This window comes from Cimex lectularius, unplaced genomic scaffold, assembly GCF_000648675.2.
Source record: "Cimex lectularius strain Harlan isolate CLEC.00 unplaced genomic scaffold, Clec_2.1 scaffold10, whole genome shotgun sequence".
NCBI lineage: Eukaryota > Metazoa > Arthropoda > Insecta > Hemiptera > Cimicidae > Cimex > Cimex lectularius.
The window spans coordinates 2,155,880-2,170,175 of NW_019392665.1; the positions used below are offsets into that span (position 1 = coordinate 2,155,880).

At 31.5% G+C, this 14,296-nt stretch overlaps 1 protein-coding gene across 6 annotated transcripts in view; it reads right to left on the reverse strand.

The window, feature by feature from the left end:
* Positions 1-574: 574 nt before the first annotated feature.
* Positions 575-14,296, reverse strand: part of LOC106667259 (Na(+)/H(+) exchanger protein 2) — a 79,649-nt gene continuing 65,927 nt past the window's right edge. For 2 of the 6 annotated variants that reach the window (XM_024225020.1, XM_024225016.1), the window contains 5 exons: positions 10,681-10,734; positions 9,337-9,507; positions 4,804-5,004; positions 4,541-4,740; positions 4,106-4,213 (listed from right to left, as the gene is read on the reverse strand). In XM_024225020.1, coding sequence (XP_024080788.1) covers positions 4,592-4,740; positions 4,804-5,004; positions 9,337-9,507; positions 10,681-10,734 — 575 coding nt within the window. In that variant the 3' untranslated portion in view covers positions 4,106-4,213; positions 4,541-4,591. Of the gene's footprint in view, positions 1,296-2,238; positions 2,377-4,105; positions 4,214-4,540; positions 4,741-4,803; positions 5,005-9,336; positions 9,508-10,680; positions 10,735-14,296 lie in introns of those variants that run through there. The other 4 variants (XM_024225017.1, XM_024225018.1, XM_024225019.1 and 1 more) reach the window with 4 other exon arrangements.

Here is a 14,296-nt window from a genome sequence, read left to right on the forward strand (position 1 = left end):
AATATTTAATGTAATGATAACCAGATTGTGTAAGTTTCCCGTGAAGATAACAACCCTGGAAGAAACTCGAAGGCGCTTCATCAGTCTTAAAGTGCAGTGAGTTTAGATTTAAATTTTCAAAAGGGAAACTGTGTCAATCTTACAAGGAAAAAAGTCCCACCACCAGGAATTTGTTTCAATTTAATGCCACTGCGGTACAATTCAAACGACCACAGTTCGAGAGCACAACTCGGGTTTGGAAACGCCACCATGGTTAATACAGAACTTTACACGATATCATTGAAAGCAGCGGCATTTTCCAGTCAATACGAACGTCAAGTACTCGGAGGAGAGAACATGATCAGACTGTCTTGTTATGGGAAGTGAAAGTAGGTCGTCATAATATCCAGTACCATGATACTGGATGGAAAAATAGTTGTATAAAGATTTGGAAAAAAAATCCGCATGGCCAGTTGTCGATCCATAAATACACATATACTTACCTGTTTTTTTTTGTTTTTTTTCAGGAAGTGATGGTTAGTCATTCATGTTTATTCATATTCAGTGAGGTTAGGGGAAAAATAAAACAATCTGAAATGATAAACGCCCAATAACAGTATATTTTTTGTTCATAATCATTACATTACAAATGATACAGTGATTTTTCTTAGTGCATCTGCTTTTTTTCTTTTTTTAACAAGCGTTACAGGCAAAAAGTGCGACGTTTCAAGTTTAATCATCAGAAATAAGACACTTCAATTACTTATTGGCAATTAAATGCCTATAGCATTTTTTTTTTACATACACTAGTAAAATTATTGGGCTTATAACAAACATCATCTCACTTTACATCGTTAAGTACAGAACCATAATACAAAAATATTTATCTATCACAACAAGGTTCAAAATTATATTATTCTCAATAATAAGTTAATTTATTTAAAAAAATCAATTTATAGAAAAAATCCCTATTATAACATTATAATATGAATCAACATTGCAAATATATCTGATTATTGAACTTTTTTGTACATTTTTCATTCATTTATTATTAACTACTCCTTTCCCTTACTTTTTTTGGGTTTTTTTTAAAACATTTTTTAGAATTCTAATTTATTTACCAACAACAATTTTTTTTAGGCAAATTTGAAGGAAGTCGAAACAAAGCGTTTCAACTGAACTACAGAATAATTTTACAAAAATACTCTTATTGAACCTTGCACCCTGCACATTCGCCACCGTAGAATTTACAAAACAGCACCGTGTTCAACTGGGAAAACAGTAGCTTGCATTCCACCCCCCGAAAAGATTCCAACCTGTGACATTAGACTTTTCTAGATAAGGCCTTAACCATAAAAGTAAACTTTTTTTAACTTCAGATGTGTTATTAACTTTAACATTTATTCAAAAATATAACAGATGAATCCTTCAAACTTTAATTTTTTTAAATCGTTTTTATTCAACAAGGATTAAAAGCACTTAAGTCTAATACCTATGAATTTATATATTAATTTCTATTTCTCCTTGTGTAAATATACACCATTTATTTAAATTTGTGTTTTTATTCTTTATTATTATTAAAGCTGTGAATTTTACTAAACTAGACAGTCTATTTGCAACTAGATTTTTAAAATTTATTTTTATAAATACGGCCAATGGAGTGATTAGAATGTCTGTGGTTGTCTTTCGCTATTATATTTGTACAGTTTACACCCCCTACCCCCAGCGATTTACTATGATAGATTTAATAAAGAAAGCAAATGACATCATTTAACAGCAGTCTTATCAAGTTCCATTCTAAATGTATCCGTAGGATATTTTGTTTACATTTAAATTTTACAATAGGCCTCTCAGAGATTTTTGTCCCTTTTCGCCGACGACTGACCGCCCCTTAGTGCGTACAAGTCCGAGGGAAATCGTGCAGGACCGGCCGATCTTACTGCGTCTTGCGAATAAATTCACAGCCTTCAGTTCCGCGCATTTGAAAAGTTTATTATCGAAAGAAAAAAAGTGGAAGGGGTGGACGAACGAAATATTGAAATTTTGCGCCAACATTTTCTCACGAGTTGTTTTGTCCGTTTTCTCGTTTCTAAACCGTTTTACCAAAATAAAAAACAATCTAATTCAAGAACAAAAGAGTTCATTTGCAATTATTTTTAAAGCTGAAGAGAAAAAAAATCATTTTTTATAATTATTGTGTTCTGTTTATGTTTAAATGTGAATCTTAATTAAATTTTGTATTATTAGGAACAATTTTTAACTAAAAAAATAAATAAATATCCTAAACAGTACACAACTGAAAAGGAAAAAACTCGAGGGAACAAAACAACATGATGAAAATACTGAAAAACCGTAATCAAATTACATAGATTATCATAAAAATGGAAGATGGGCAGGCTGAAAAACACAAAAACAAAATAAATTATATAAAAAATACTCTAATTCCATCAACAGGAATAATCAAAAGACAAAATAAGAAATATATTTTAATATTAAGAAAATTTTTGAGTGAAATAGTTTAGATTAAAAAAAGAATGAAGTTCTATGAGTATTTAAACAGGAACGGTCAAAAACTGAATGGTTAAGAATAATGGAAAAAAGAAGCTGAATGCCTTTTGCTAATATGTATATGCTATATTTAGCATATCATATTTAGAAAGTGTCACAATATTATATTTAATGAAGAAATGTATAAAGTTGAAATAAGCAATAATTATTTAATTTTTAACATGGCCAGTCTGTATTATCAGATGCATTGATATATTTTAAATGTGCAAGAATAAAAAAAATATAAATAATGTATTTATTAGCGTGAATGTTGAATATGTGTGGGTGGGTCATGGGTGCCCCACAGACCCACTAATCTAGGTTAGCTTTAGGGCGTTTTAGAGGGAAAATGGTGTAAAATCAATACCCAAGTGGCTCCCCAAATTTTATGTGTACTTTTTGCATGGTGATTAGTGCGACTGTATTTATTAGCGGGAATGAGGGTAGGCCTTCAGTGGAATATCGAGTATCCTGAAACCCACCAAACTAAAGTTAGGGTTTGAATGCTTGGGTATGGATCAGTTGTAGATCCTTTCATTACGAGTAAAATTCAAATCTCAGAAGTCCATCAGATGGACCAATAGGAATCGAGTGGGGAAGAAACAAGCTTATTTGAAAGCATGAAAATGAAATGTTAAAAACTAATACACTTTAAGAATTGATATTTTTTTAGCAGTAACTGAGGTAAGTTATATAGAGAAAAATAATCATGCAAAGAAACAAATATTTAAATAATAAATAAAGCTGATAGCTAGCAACTTGTAATGTACAATGGACATGTGGCAGATCTCGCACTCTCCTAAACTAAACTCATAAATTTATTATGGTTGAATTTTTTGTAAATAGTTTTATATATTTTTTAACCTGTAAATCAGTAGAAATAGTTTCAAATCCTGAGAAAGCGGATATATTCCATAAAATGTTGACTAGCGCCTTTTTTTTTTAATTTGCATTAATCCTGATCTTTTATATACAATAAGAATATTAAGGATTATATCAGTCAAGATAATAAATAAAAAAACTAAATGGTGCACCAAGGTTAATAGTAAAGAAGACTAATGATAAGACCATATGAATATTTAGAAAAGAAATGAAACAAGAAAGAGAAAGTTGAGACTTTCAAGGAGAAAACTACACTTCTTATCGTTTCGGTCAGAAATGTTGGCAACGAAATTTCAAAAAGTTACAAGTTAAAAGTTATAAATTTGTATTTCTCCCATTTTCTGACATGCCTAATCTGCGCAATCTCCCCCTTCAATACATTGAAATTCTATCAAGTCTAAAAAAAAACCCTAATACACTAAATTGACAAAAATCCAGATCACTGTTTTCTTATTATTTTTTTTGTGTGTGTGTACACTATTGTATTCATGATAACTTTATATACAACAATATGTACATATTTCTCTTTAATAAGGCCTTAAAGGAAGGAAATTTTTTAATATTTTTTTTCTCATTTTATTTATTGCCAAAAAACTTTGTTGTCGTGCTAGTCAGTTCGGTAAATAAAAAATTAACTCCCTCTTCTTCAATTATTGTTCTATTAAAAAAAAACTATTGTTTTTTATTGTCTACTGTTATATATAGATATCAATTGTTAAAAAATGGGAGGGCCAATGGAAAAAAAAATTGTAAAGCGTTAATTTTATCATAATAAACACACAGTGCCATCGCTAATTCTCCTTGCCTGAAATGAAGAGAAGAAATTTTCATTAATTTCATTAGAATGAAATGGTAAGTGTGACAAAATGAAAATGACCCTGCCAGACTTGTTTGACTCAAACGAATGGTTTTTTGTGTCCTGGCTTAATATTAAATGATCAATGGAAATAAAAGTCGGACTTGACAAGTTAAGACAGGTCTGCCCTCTCGGGCCCAGGGACATGCACAGTTTTTTAAAACCAAACTGATATAATTTATAGAAATGATAAATAGTGGAGTGAGTGTGTTATTCAATCTTTTTAAAAAGTTTGATATAATTTATTTAAAAGAGAATAAAAATTTGAAAACTTACAGCTCTAATGGAATGTTAAAGGTTGGTGACTGTGCACCGAGGCTCTTTATGCTATGGCCTGTGGGCTGGGCTTCCTTCTGATATTGAGCTTGTGAAAGATTCCTGCGAGCTGTTGACAGGAAGAGAACTCTGCCTCCTTCCGGACAGGCAATGGGGCGACCATCTATCACCGAGCGACGGGGTCGAACCTGATGCTCCGACTGAAATTTAAATGCGTAAACGAATAAAAACTTTTTTACAATTTTGTATTGTCAGTCGCTTACCGACGATGTATTCGTCCTTGTGATGACTTGGAGTTGGGACCGAGCCTCTTCTCGGGTCGTGTCTGTGTAGTAGCGAAGTCCCTTCTTCGACCAGAAGGACTGAGGTGCTTTCGTCCTGCGGCGAAGGCGATTCGGCCTGCATCGCATCGCTTTCTCGCCTGAACAAACCTATCACAGACCGCCTTGATGGCTCAACCCCGCCTTAAAAACGAGCGACCAACAAAATGAAACTTAAAAAAAAAATTAAAAAATAAAGAAAAAAACATAAAAAACTAGTTAAGCGCATGAAGCCTTCATTTCAAAAGCGAACCATATTTATGTAATCGGGATCCATGTTAAGGCCCCCCACAAATCAAACATCACGACTTGCGGTATATTACATATAAAATGATAATTTTGTGCAAAAGCCAAAGGAATTATACTATGTAATGTGTAAGTAATGAAAATTTAAATAATACGCATCAGAAAAACAAATATAATGTATATTATATATATTATTACATACAGGATGTCCGGCTACTTGTGTTACAAACTTTGCCAGCACATTGTACTTTCAAAGACGAACCAAAAAGTCCTAATTAGCTATGGTCGGAATCTCAATAGTTTCGGAGTTATTTCACTTTTTCTGATTTTTTAAGATTTCACGACCCTGCTTCAAATAAACCATGATAATTCCAAAACTAAAAGGTTTTGGTCAAATCCGTCGATACCATTGAAAACTACGTTAAATTTTCAATAAGATGTGATCAATACTAAACTTGTAAACGTTGGTAAAATAAGCGTTTTAGAAGCCAGAAGTTCGAAAAATATTTTTTTTTTATTTATTTAGAAATCGTGAGATGCGGTCTGGTGTGATGTAGGTTTCAGAAAAATTTTTCCTTTATTGTGCCAACGTTTCGATCTTTATTGAGATCATCTTCAGAGCCTGGGATTTACAAACATTGTTTACATATAACAATTACATTTTGGATGTGGAAAAGTGAATTTATACAATGCAAAATATATATATATTTTTATATATTCAATCAAAGTATTTCTACTCACTCATGATGAGTAGAAGATGATCTCTTGAAGATGATGATGATCTCTCTCTGAAGATGATCTCAATAAAGATCGAAACGTTGGCACGATAAAGAAAATGTTTTTCTGAAACCTACATCACACCAGACCGCATCTGACGATTTCTAAATAAATATCGATTAACGGTCACTAATCACCACACACACTTTTTTTTGAAAGTTGGAGAACTTAACATGGTGATTCTAAATTCCTATTTTCAAACCTAGAGACCAGCAAATTTCAGAAAATGTTCTCCATCTGTATACTTTTTAGTGGTGCAATTGTTTTTTTTTTTTTTTTTTTTTTTAATACTTTTTCTAAAGATGAAGGAAATGAAAAACCTGATGGAAGGATTGGCAAGGTGGAAAGATTAAAAAATAAACAATTTTGGATGGAACAAGGAAATTTTGAATGAATTTATTAAAGTTTGGAATCTTAAAACTCTTTTATTCCGGAGAATAATAACACAATAATCCTTTCATCAAAGTTGCAGTCGTGTTGGTAAATATGTAAAAACCAATTTAAAAAAAAATTTAATAAATTCATTCTTTTTTTTTTTTTTAATTTTCCACCTTACCAATCCGTCAGCCACGGTTTTTCCTTTCCACCATCAATTTCTTTATCTTTGAAAAAAGTAATTAAAAAAGCAATTGCACCACTAAAAAGGAAATTTAGTACGTTTTCTGAAATTTGCTGGTCTCTAGGTTTGAAAATAGTAGTTTAGAATCGACATCTTATTAGAAATTTAACGTGGTTTTCAATGGTCTCAACGGATTTGTCCAAAAACTTTTAGTTTTGGAGTTATAATTTTTTTTTTAAATAAGGTCGTGAAATCTTAAAAAATCAGAAAAAGTTGAATAACTCCGAAATTGCTGAGATTCGGACCACAGTTAATTAGGACTTTTTGGTTTCGGAATCGGGCTAAACCCTGGTAGACCACTCTGAGAAACGCCAACTGCCTCTGCGATATCCACTTGTCGGTGATATCGATGACAACTTCTCACAATAATATTGAAGACTTCTGGTGCAAGATGATGTCTTTCCACGGATAAAGAGCCGAAAATCCCTGTGATCAATGATGTAAAGGTGATCGTCCAGCTGTTAATCTTTCCACCTTATCAATCCTTCGACCACGGTTTTTTCTTTTCCTTCATCACTTTCTTCATCTTTGAAAAAAGTTAATTAAAAAATTAATTGCACCACTAAAAAGGATAGTAAATGCAGTACGTTTTCTGAAATTTGCTGGTCTCTATGTTTGGAAATAGTAGTTTAGAATCACCATGGTAAGTTCTCCAACTTTAAAAAAAATTATTTTTCGAACTTCTGGCTTCTAAAACGCTTATTTTACCAACGTTTACGAGTTTAGTATTGATCACATCTTATTGAAAATTTAACGTAGTTTTCAATGGTATCAACGGATTTGACCAAAACCTTTTAGTATTGGAGTTATCATTGTTTATTTGAAGCAAGGTCGTGAAATCTTAAAAAATCAGATAAAGTAAAATAACAACGAAACAGTTGAGATTCGGATCATAGTTAATTAGGAATTTTCGGTTCCATTTTGGGTGTAGAATCTACTGGTAAAGTTTGTAACTCGAGTAGTCGAGTATATATAAATCGGAAAAATTACGGCGCTTTGGTTATACAGTTCAGCCAAACAGGAGTGGCATGCGAGAAGGAAAAAAATAAACCCAGCGCGCCGTGAAAGTTTGTTCAAATTCAGTTTTTTAATCTTTAACTTAACGATAGCCCCATTGCAAAAATATCATTTGTAAGTTTCCCGTGAAGATGGCAACCCTGGAAGAAACTCGAAGGGGCTTCGTCAGTGAGTTTAGATTTAAATTGTCGAAAGCGAAACCGTGTCAATGTCTTACAAGGGAAAAAAGTCCCGCCACCAGGGATTTAGTCTCAATTTAATGCCACTGCAGTACAATTCAAACAACCACAGTTCGAGAGCACAACTCGGGTTTGGAAACTCCGCCATTGTTAATACGAAACTTTACCGGTTATCGTTGAAAGCAGCGGCATTTTCCAGTCAAAGCTTAAGATAAACGTCTGGTTAGTTAATTCAAGCTTATTAAACAAAATGTCAATTAAAAAAAAAAGCCAGTATAAAATCGATAATAAATCTAATGAAACAAAATGAATCTAACGAAACGAAAAATTTAAAAAAATATATACAATATATAAAAAAATAAAAAGCCTTAAATCAAAATCTCAGTGCAAATAAACAAAAAGAAAAGAACTAATTTTTAATAAATCAAATAAACAGAAATGATGTTGATCGTTCGTATATACATATAAATGGATATTTATGATGAGATCTTTTTCATTAGAAATTATATATGTTATTAATTAAAATCCAAAATAAAATCTACCAAAGCTCGTCTCTTAATTCCGATATTCAATAAATAAAAACAATTCAATAGATAAAGCAATCTTGTCTAGAATCTAGGATGTTCGATCCAACTTTATTTCGATTAATATAGGGAAAAGTTATTATTGTGGTCTCCAAGAAGAATAAATGAAGCGTTTTTTTAATTATTAATCCATTTATGTTTTTAGAGGTCTAATTGACCAAGTTACTTCTTTCAATTAATATTTAATTTAATTAATTTTTTNATCTTCATTTACTGAACAGCGGTTAATCTTTTGCTTATTATACCGTCCTATCCGGAATTATTCCCTGTAGTAACGTAAATCAATTACAAATAATTCATAACAAATTTTTAAGATTGGCTTCATCCGCTGCACCTAACATGAAAATTAGTGACCTTGAACATACCACAGGTAAACATTATTTAACGGAAGAAATGACAAAAACACTACTAGAATAATATTTTAAGTGAGTATCCAACAAGTCAAATCCATTTTGTAGTAATGTTGGAGAATATTTTACCAACTTACTACAAAACGCAAAATATTAACTCTTAATAAAATACAAAACAGCCAACTGTGATCAACGTATTAATGTCAAATGCCTACTCCGTTATAAAAAATTAAACTACAGACTGAGTTAATTGATCGTGATAAATACAAACACAAACCTAATTATTACCTAAATTGTTTACTATTATTATGTAATATATTATATTTATTTTTTTAAATTAATTTTTCATAATCTGTTTATGTAAGGTTTTGGTTGAGATAAAAAAGTCAGTGTCACGAGCGGGATTCGAACCCACGACCTTCGGTTCAATACGCAGCTGCTTTAACCACTTGAGATATCGTGACTTTCACCCCACGGACACCAACTTCTCATCTCAGCCTACAATTTCGAAATTTTCCCTCTTTTGGCCATTTTCAAATGTGTAATCAGGATTCGATTTTTATAATATTTTATTACTTTTTTCCCGGTCTTACAAATGTGACTGTGCGATCAGAATTGTCGAGAGAGAGCTTGGTTTGTTTTATTCCATCTTTTACTGTATTCTTCTAAAGTGATTTTCAAGCGGAAAAATAAATGTACAGTACCTAAAAACGTAGCGGATGGGGAGTTGTAGGCCAGATATTCTTTGTTGGAACACCACGCCGGAAACTCGCTCTGTTTCAACGGTCCTCCGTTCGTCTCGACGTCGTCATCGCGTTTCCACGGGAGCATCGTCTCCAGGGCAGTCGGGGTCGTCACTCTCGTATCGTCGCTTGCTAGAGAATCGGAAAGGGGGAAAAAAGACAAATTACATTTTTTTTTTAAATCTGCGTAGGCCGCGATGCGAGACAGAACGTACAAAAGCGTACTGCCTACAAAATTCTCAGAGTTTTTAAAAAATGCTGCTTTCTTGTATATTATTATCATGTCCATTCAGTAACAACCATGCATAAACAATGCTTTTACTTAAAATTATAGACAAGTCTTGTCTCTTTCGACTATTTGCAGCAGTTACTGGTCAAACAAAACATTGCTGTCACTTTTCCACTTACCTCCATTTAACGTGCAGTCAAAAACCTTAAAATCATATCCAGCTAAGTCTACAGTAATGAATTATTAATATCACAAATTATGTGTGGTGTTTTTTGACCCTTAGTTAATGATTATTCGGAGATCGTGAGATGCGGTCTGGTGTGACGTAGGTTTTAGAAAAACATTTTCTTTATCGTACCGACGTTTCGATCTTTACTGAGATCATCATCTGGGGCCTGGGATTTATAAACATTGTTTAAATTTTTCAAATACATGTAGGATGTGAAATCTTTTTTAGCATTGTATAAATCCATTTTTTTATCTAACATTTTCGAGCATTGTATAAATTCATTTTTTAAACCTAAAATTTTCTAGCATTGTATACATTCATTTTTTTATCTAACATTTTCTAGCATTGTATAAATTCATTTTTTTTAATCTAAAATTTTCTAGCATTGTATAAATTCATTTTTTTATCTAAAATTTTCTAGCATTGTATAAATTCATTTTTTTATCTAAAATTTTCTAGCATTGTATAAATTCATTTTTTTTAATCTAAAATTTTCTAGCATTGTATACATTTTTTGTGACATCCTACATGTATTGTAAAATTTAAACAATGTTTATAAATCCCAGGCCCTGATGATGATCTCAATAAAGATCGAAACGTTGGCACGATAAAACGTTTTTCTACAACCAACGTCACACCAGACAGCATCTGACGATACCCAAATAATCATCACAAATTATGTTGAAATAACCTGGAAGATATTGATGCTCACTTGGATTATTTAAAAATGCTGGAAATAGTTTTAAAGTTTTTTATTCGCTGTTTATTTTAAAAAGTGACAGCAAAATAACAAAAACAAAAAATCGATCGCTCTCTACAAAAATAGATGCATTCTACTGACGCTTACCGTTCGAGTCACGTGACATTTTCTTCACGGGGCTACTTCCGGGTCCATATTCATCTACAAAAATACGGTCCATTTAAAAGGGTTGTTACAAACGAAAAAAGTGAGAGAAAGAGAAAGAAAACAAAAATCTGGAGGTGTAAGAAAAAAAGTGTCAGAAGGGAATAGGCGAAAAAAAAAAAATGTGCGCCTTACCTTTTTCAACGCATAAAATTTTTTAACAAAATTTGATTCTATAGGTTTTGAATAGGTAGTTTTTGTGTTGTGTTTTTCAATTCACTTACTTGTTTTCCAACACCACCATGCCACCGTTGGCCGAGACGACTGCCTTTTCATTTTTGCATGCAACGCTATGAAGAGAAATGTTAAAATAGCACAAAATCGAAACATTAAAAGCGTTATTATTTCCGTGATTTTGTTTAAACAAAACATAAGCAAATTTTAAACTAATAATTATAGAAATATTTAAAAAATCGCAAAGGACATTCCTTCAAATAAGCAACCTCATGCCTGTCCACCAGTTGTCACGTTTTCTCGTCCTGAAAACTTTATGCTTAATCAGAGGTTTGTTTAAAGTTTTGAAATGTTGATTTTTAAGCACGTTTTTGGGTGAAAATTGTGTCTCTGGGATGTCTTAAAAAAATCAATTTTGTTAATTAATAAAAAAAATTCTACAAGGGTGATAAAAAGCTATAAACTACTATATTATTAATTAATATTCTTGCGTCTATATTATATACATGTTTTTTTTATAAAGCTATTTTAATTTTAAGAAAAAATCTAGCGGTGAATATTGTGGCTTAGGTTAGTTAAATTCGAAATAATCTAAGAGTTAAAAATAAAGAAAATGCTAAATGAGGGTTTTTTTCAAACAAATCACATTCCTCAAGTCAGTTTAGAAGCTATGGTACATTCACTAATAAAAAAATCTTGTATATATTTTTAGGGTCGAGCGAGCAATCAGTGAAAAACCTCTGAGAATTTTTTTACAAGAAAAGTGTCGATTAATTTATTTGAAAAACCGTGTGCCGTCGGTGATATCGTCTCTGGGTTGTCTGTTTTTTTTTATTCCTTCTTCAAACAACTAGCAAATTACGCAAAGCCCATGCAGTGAAGCCAAAAGTTTCCTTTTTTTTTTAATTAAAAAAAATGACTTTTGAAGGAGAAGAGAAGAGGAATAGGAGGCGAAATAGACCGCCGTGAAATCGAATGTGGTGCACCTCGTGTCGATAATTATTTTCCACAGGGATACACGTCAGGTAAGATCGAAGGTACGCTATGAATTTTTCATTTTTTAACTTCTTACGTATTCATGGCCAATTTCAATTCTGCTCGAGATCCGAAACGGCCCGTAGCAGGAATAAACGGTGTTTTTCTTTTAAAACCAAATTTATTTGAATTAAAAGAAAAATACTCGTGGATTATTATTATCCACGGCTATGAAATGTAAATTGTGGTTTTTTTTTTTTTTTTTTTTTTTTTTTTTTTTTTTTTTTTTTTTTTTTTTTTTTTTTTTTTTTTTTTTTTTTTTTTTTTTTATTAAACGTGAAAGTATCCAGTGACAAATTTACTGCAGAATGGACGCTTTGTATGATTTCTAAAGAAATTGACGGTAAAATTAAATTAGCTCAATCTGAATGACGCCCTTGGTGTGGTAATCATAAAATTTTATTTTGTGTGAAATTTCCATCGAGAGCGTTTCCATCCTTACGAATTCTCATCTATTTGAGAAAATAAACCGTATTTTATTTGTAAAATTACCAGTAATTGCGAAACATTTAAAAGATAATTAATTTTCTTAAAGAACAATATTTGAATTCCAAGAATTTTGAAGCAGTTTAATAATATGGGAGAAAATTTTCTTCTGCGTCCCAAATCTCTGAAAATAAGATTAATTATCAAAATCAGTGTTCCAGGACAAGATGAGAGCTATATTTAAAAAAAGGTTTAAAATTATGTTCCGAGGACATCTCTAATCTTGTTCTTTGAAAAACCTAAAACCCGTACGTTCAAAGGGAGAAGTGTGGATTTTCAAGAAAATGCTTTTTCATGTTGTCTAAATCCAGTAAAAAATATCGAAACAATAATTGACAATGCTGAGAATAAAATTAAGAACCAAATTAAGGAAAATAATTATGGAGTTCTTAGGATGGTTGATGGGTCTGCTAGCACCCACTTTTTTAGTTAATAAATTGTTTCATTTAAAAAAAATTCAAAGGGAGAAGAGTGGACTTTCGAGAACATGCTTTTTTATGTTGTCTAAATCCAGTAAAACATATCGAAACAATAATTGACAATGCTGAGAAACAAATTAAGAACCAAATTACGGAAAATAATTATGAAGTTCTTAGGATGGTTGATGGGTCTGCTAGCACCCACTTTTTAGTTAATAAACTGTTACATAAAAAAAAAATTCAAAGGGAGAAGTGTGGATTTTGAAGAACATGTTTTTTCATGTTGTCTAAATCCCGTAAACAATATCAAAACAATAATTGACAATCCTGAGAATAAAATTAAGGACCAAATTACGGAAATTACTTAGGAAATTCTTAGGATGGGTCAATGGGTCTGCTAGCACCCCTTTTTTAGTTAATAAACTGTTACATTAAAAAAACGTTAATCTACATGTTTCGAAAATCTGTCGTATTTCTATAAGTTCGAAACATGTAGAGTACTTTTTAATTAACTAAAAACGTGTTCTTTCCAAGAAATTCATAAAACGGACTGGAATAGAAAATAAAAATACTCAATAACATAAACGATTTTAACATATTTCTTTTCACATGTGCTGTAACTGTTATTCTAGGACCAATTTAAAATCTGATTGCGCCATTTTTTTTTCTTCAGTGTAAAAAATGTTTTAAAACAGTTGGTAATTTTTTTTAATTTTCTTTTTTATAACGTTATCAACAGAAATTCAGCCGGACCATCTAAAAGCGACAACAAGTATTGCATTTTAGAATAATCGTGATTTTAAGCATTCGATATATTTTCCTTAAGATCTTTGGTTCTTTTATATTTCAAAGTCCGGTCAAAACTTTTTAACTGTTAATTTTCTTGGTTTGGCTCAAAACATTTTTGCCTGCTACTTCCCAGATTGCTTTTATTGTTTTATTTAAAAGACACAACCTAGTATTACTGCTTCAGGAGAATTGTATCGCTGTTAATTTGTTAAAAAGATCATAGATTGTTGATAATGTGGTCTTTCCATTTTAAATATTCATTATTTAGAACATAAAAACGTTTCTGCAGTGGTAGTTAAGGATTTTACGTATGGAACCAGATTCGTATATTTTCTATTCTATTTGATATCCCCTTAAAAACAAATTAGTCATCTTGGTTTTTTCCGAGGAATTTTATCCGAGTAAGGATGGAAATTTCAATTTCGCTGGATAAAAAATAACGTGTAATGTTTTAACCCAAGTTAACGCAAATAACAATCCATTATTTTTAGTGGTCTTATTGACCGAATTATTTCTTTCAATTAATTATTCTTTATATGTAAGGTCTTGAAATGAATGGTGTCCGAGCGGATCGAAGTCACGATAGCTCATATGGTTAGAGCAGCGGCGTATTGAGCTGAAGGTCGTGGGTTCGAATCCCGCATTGTCGGATCCAA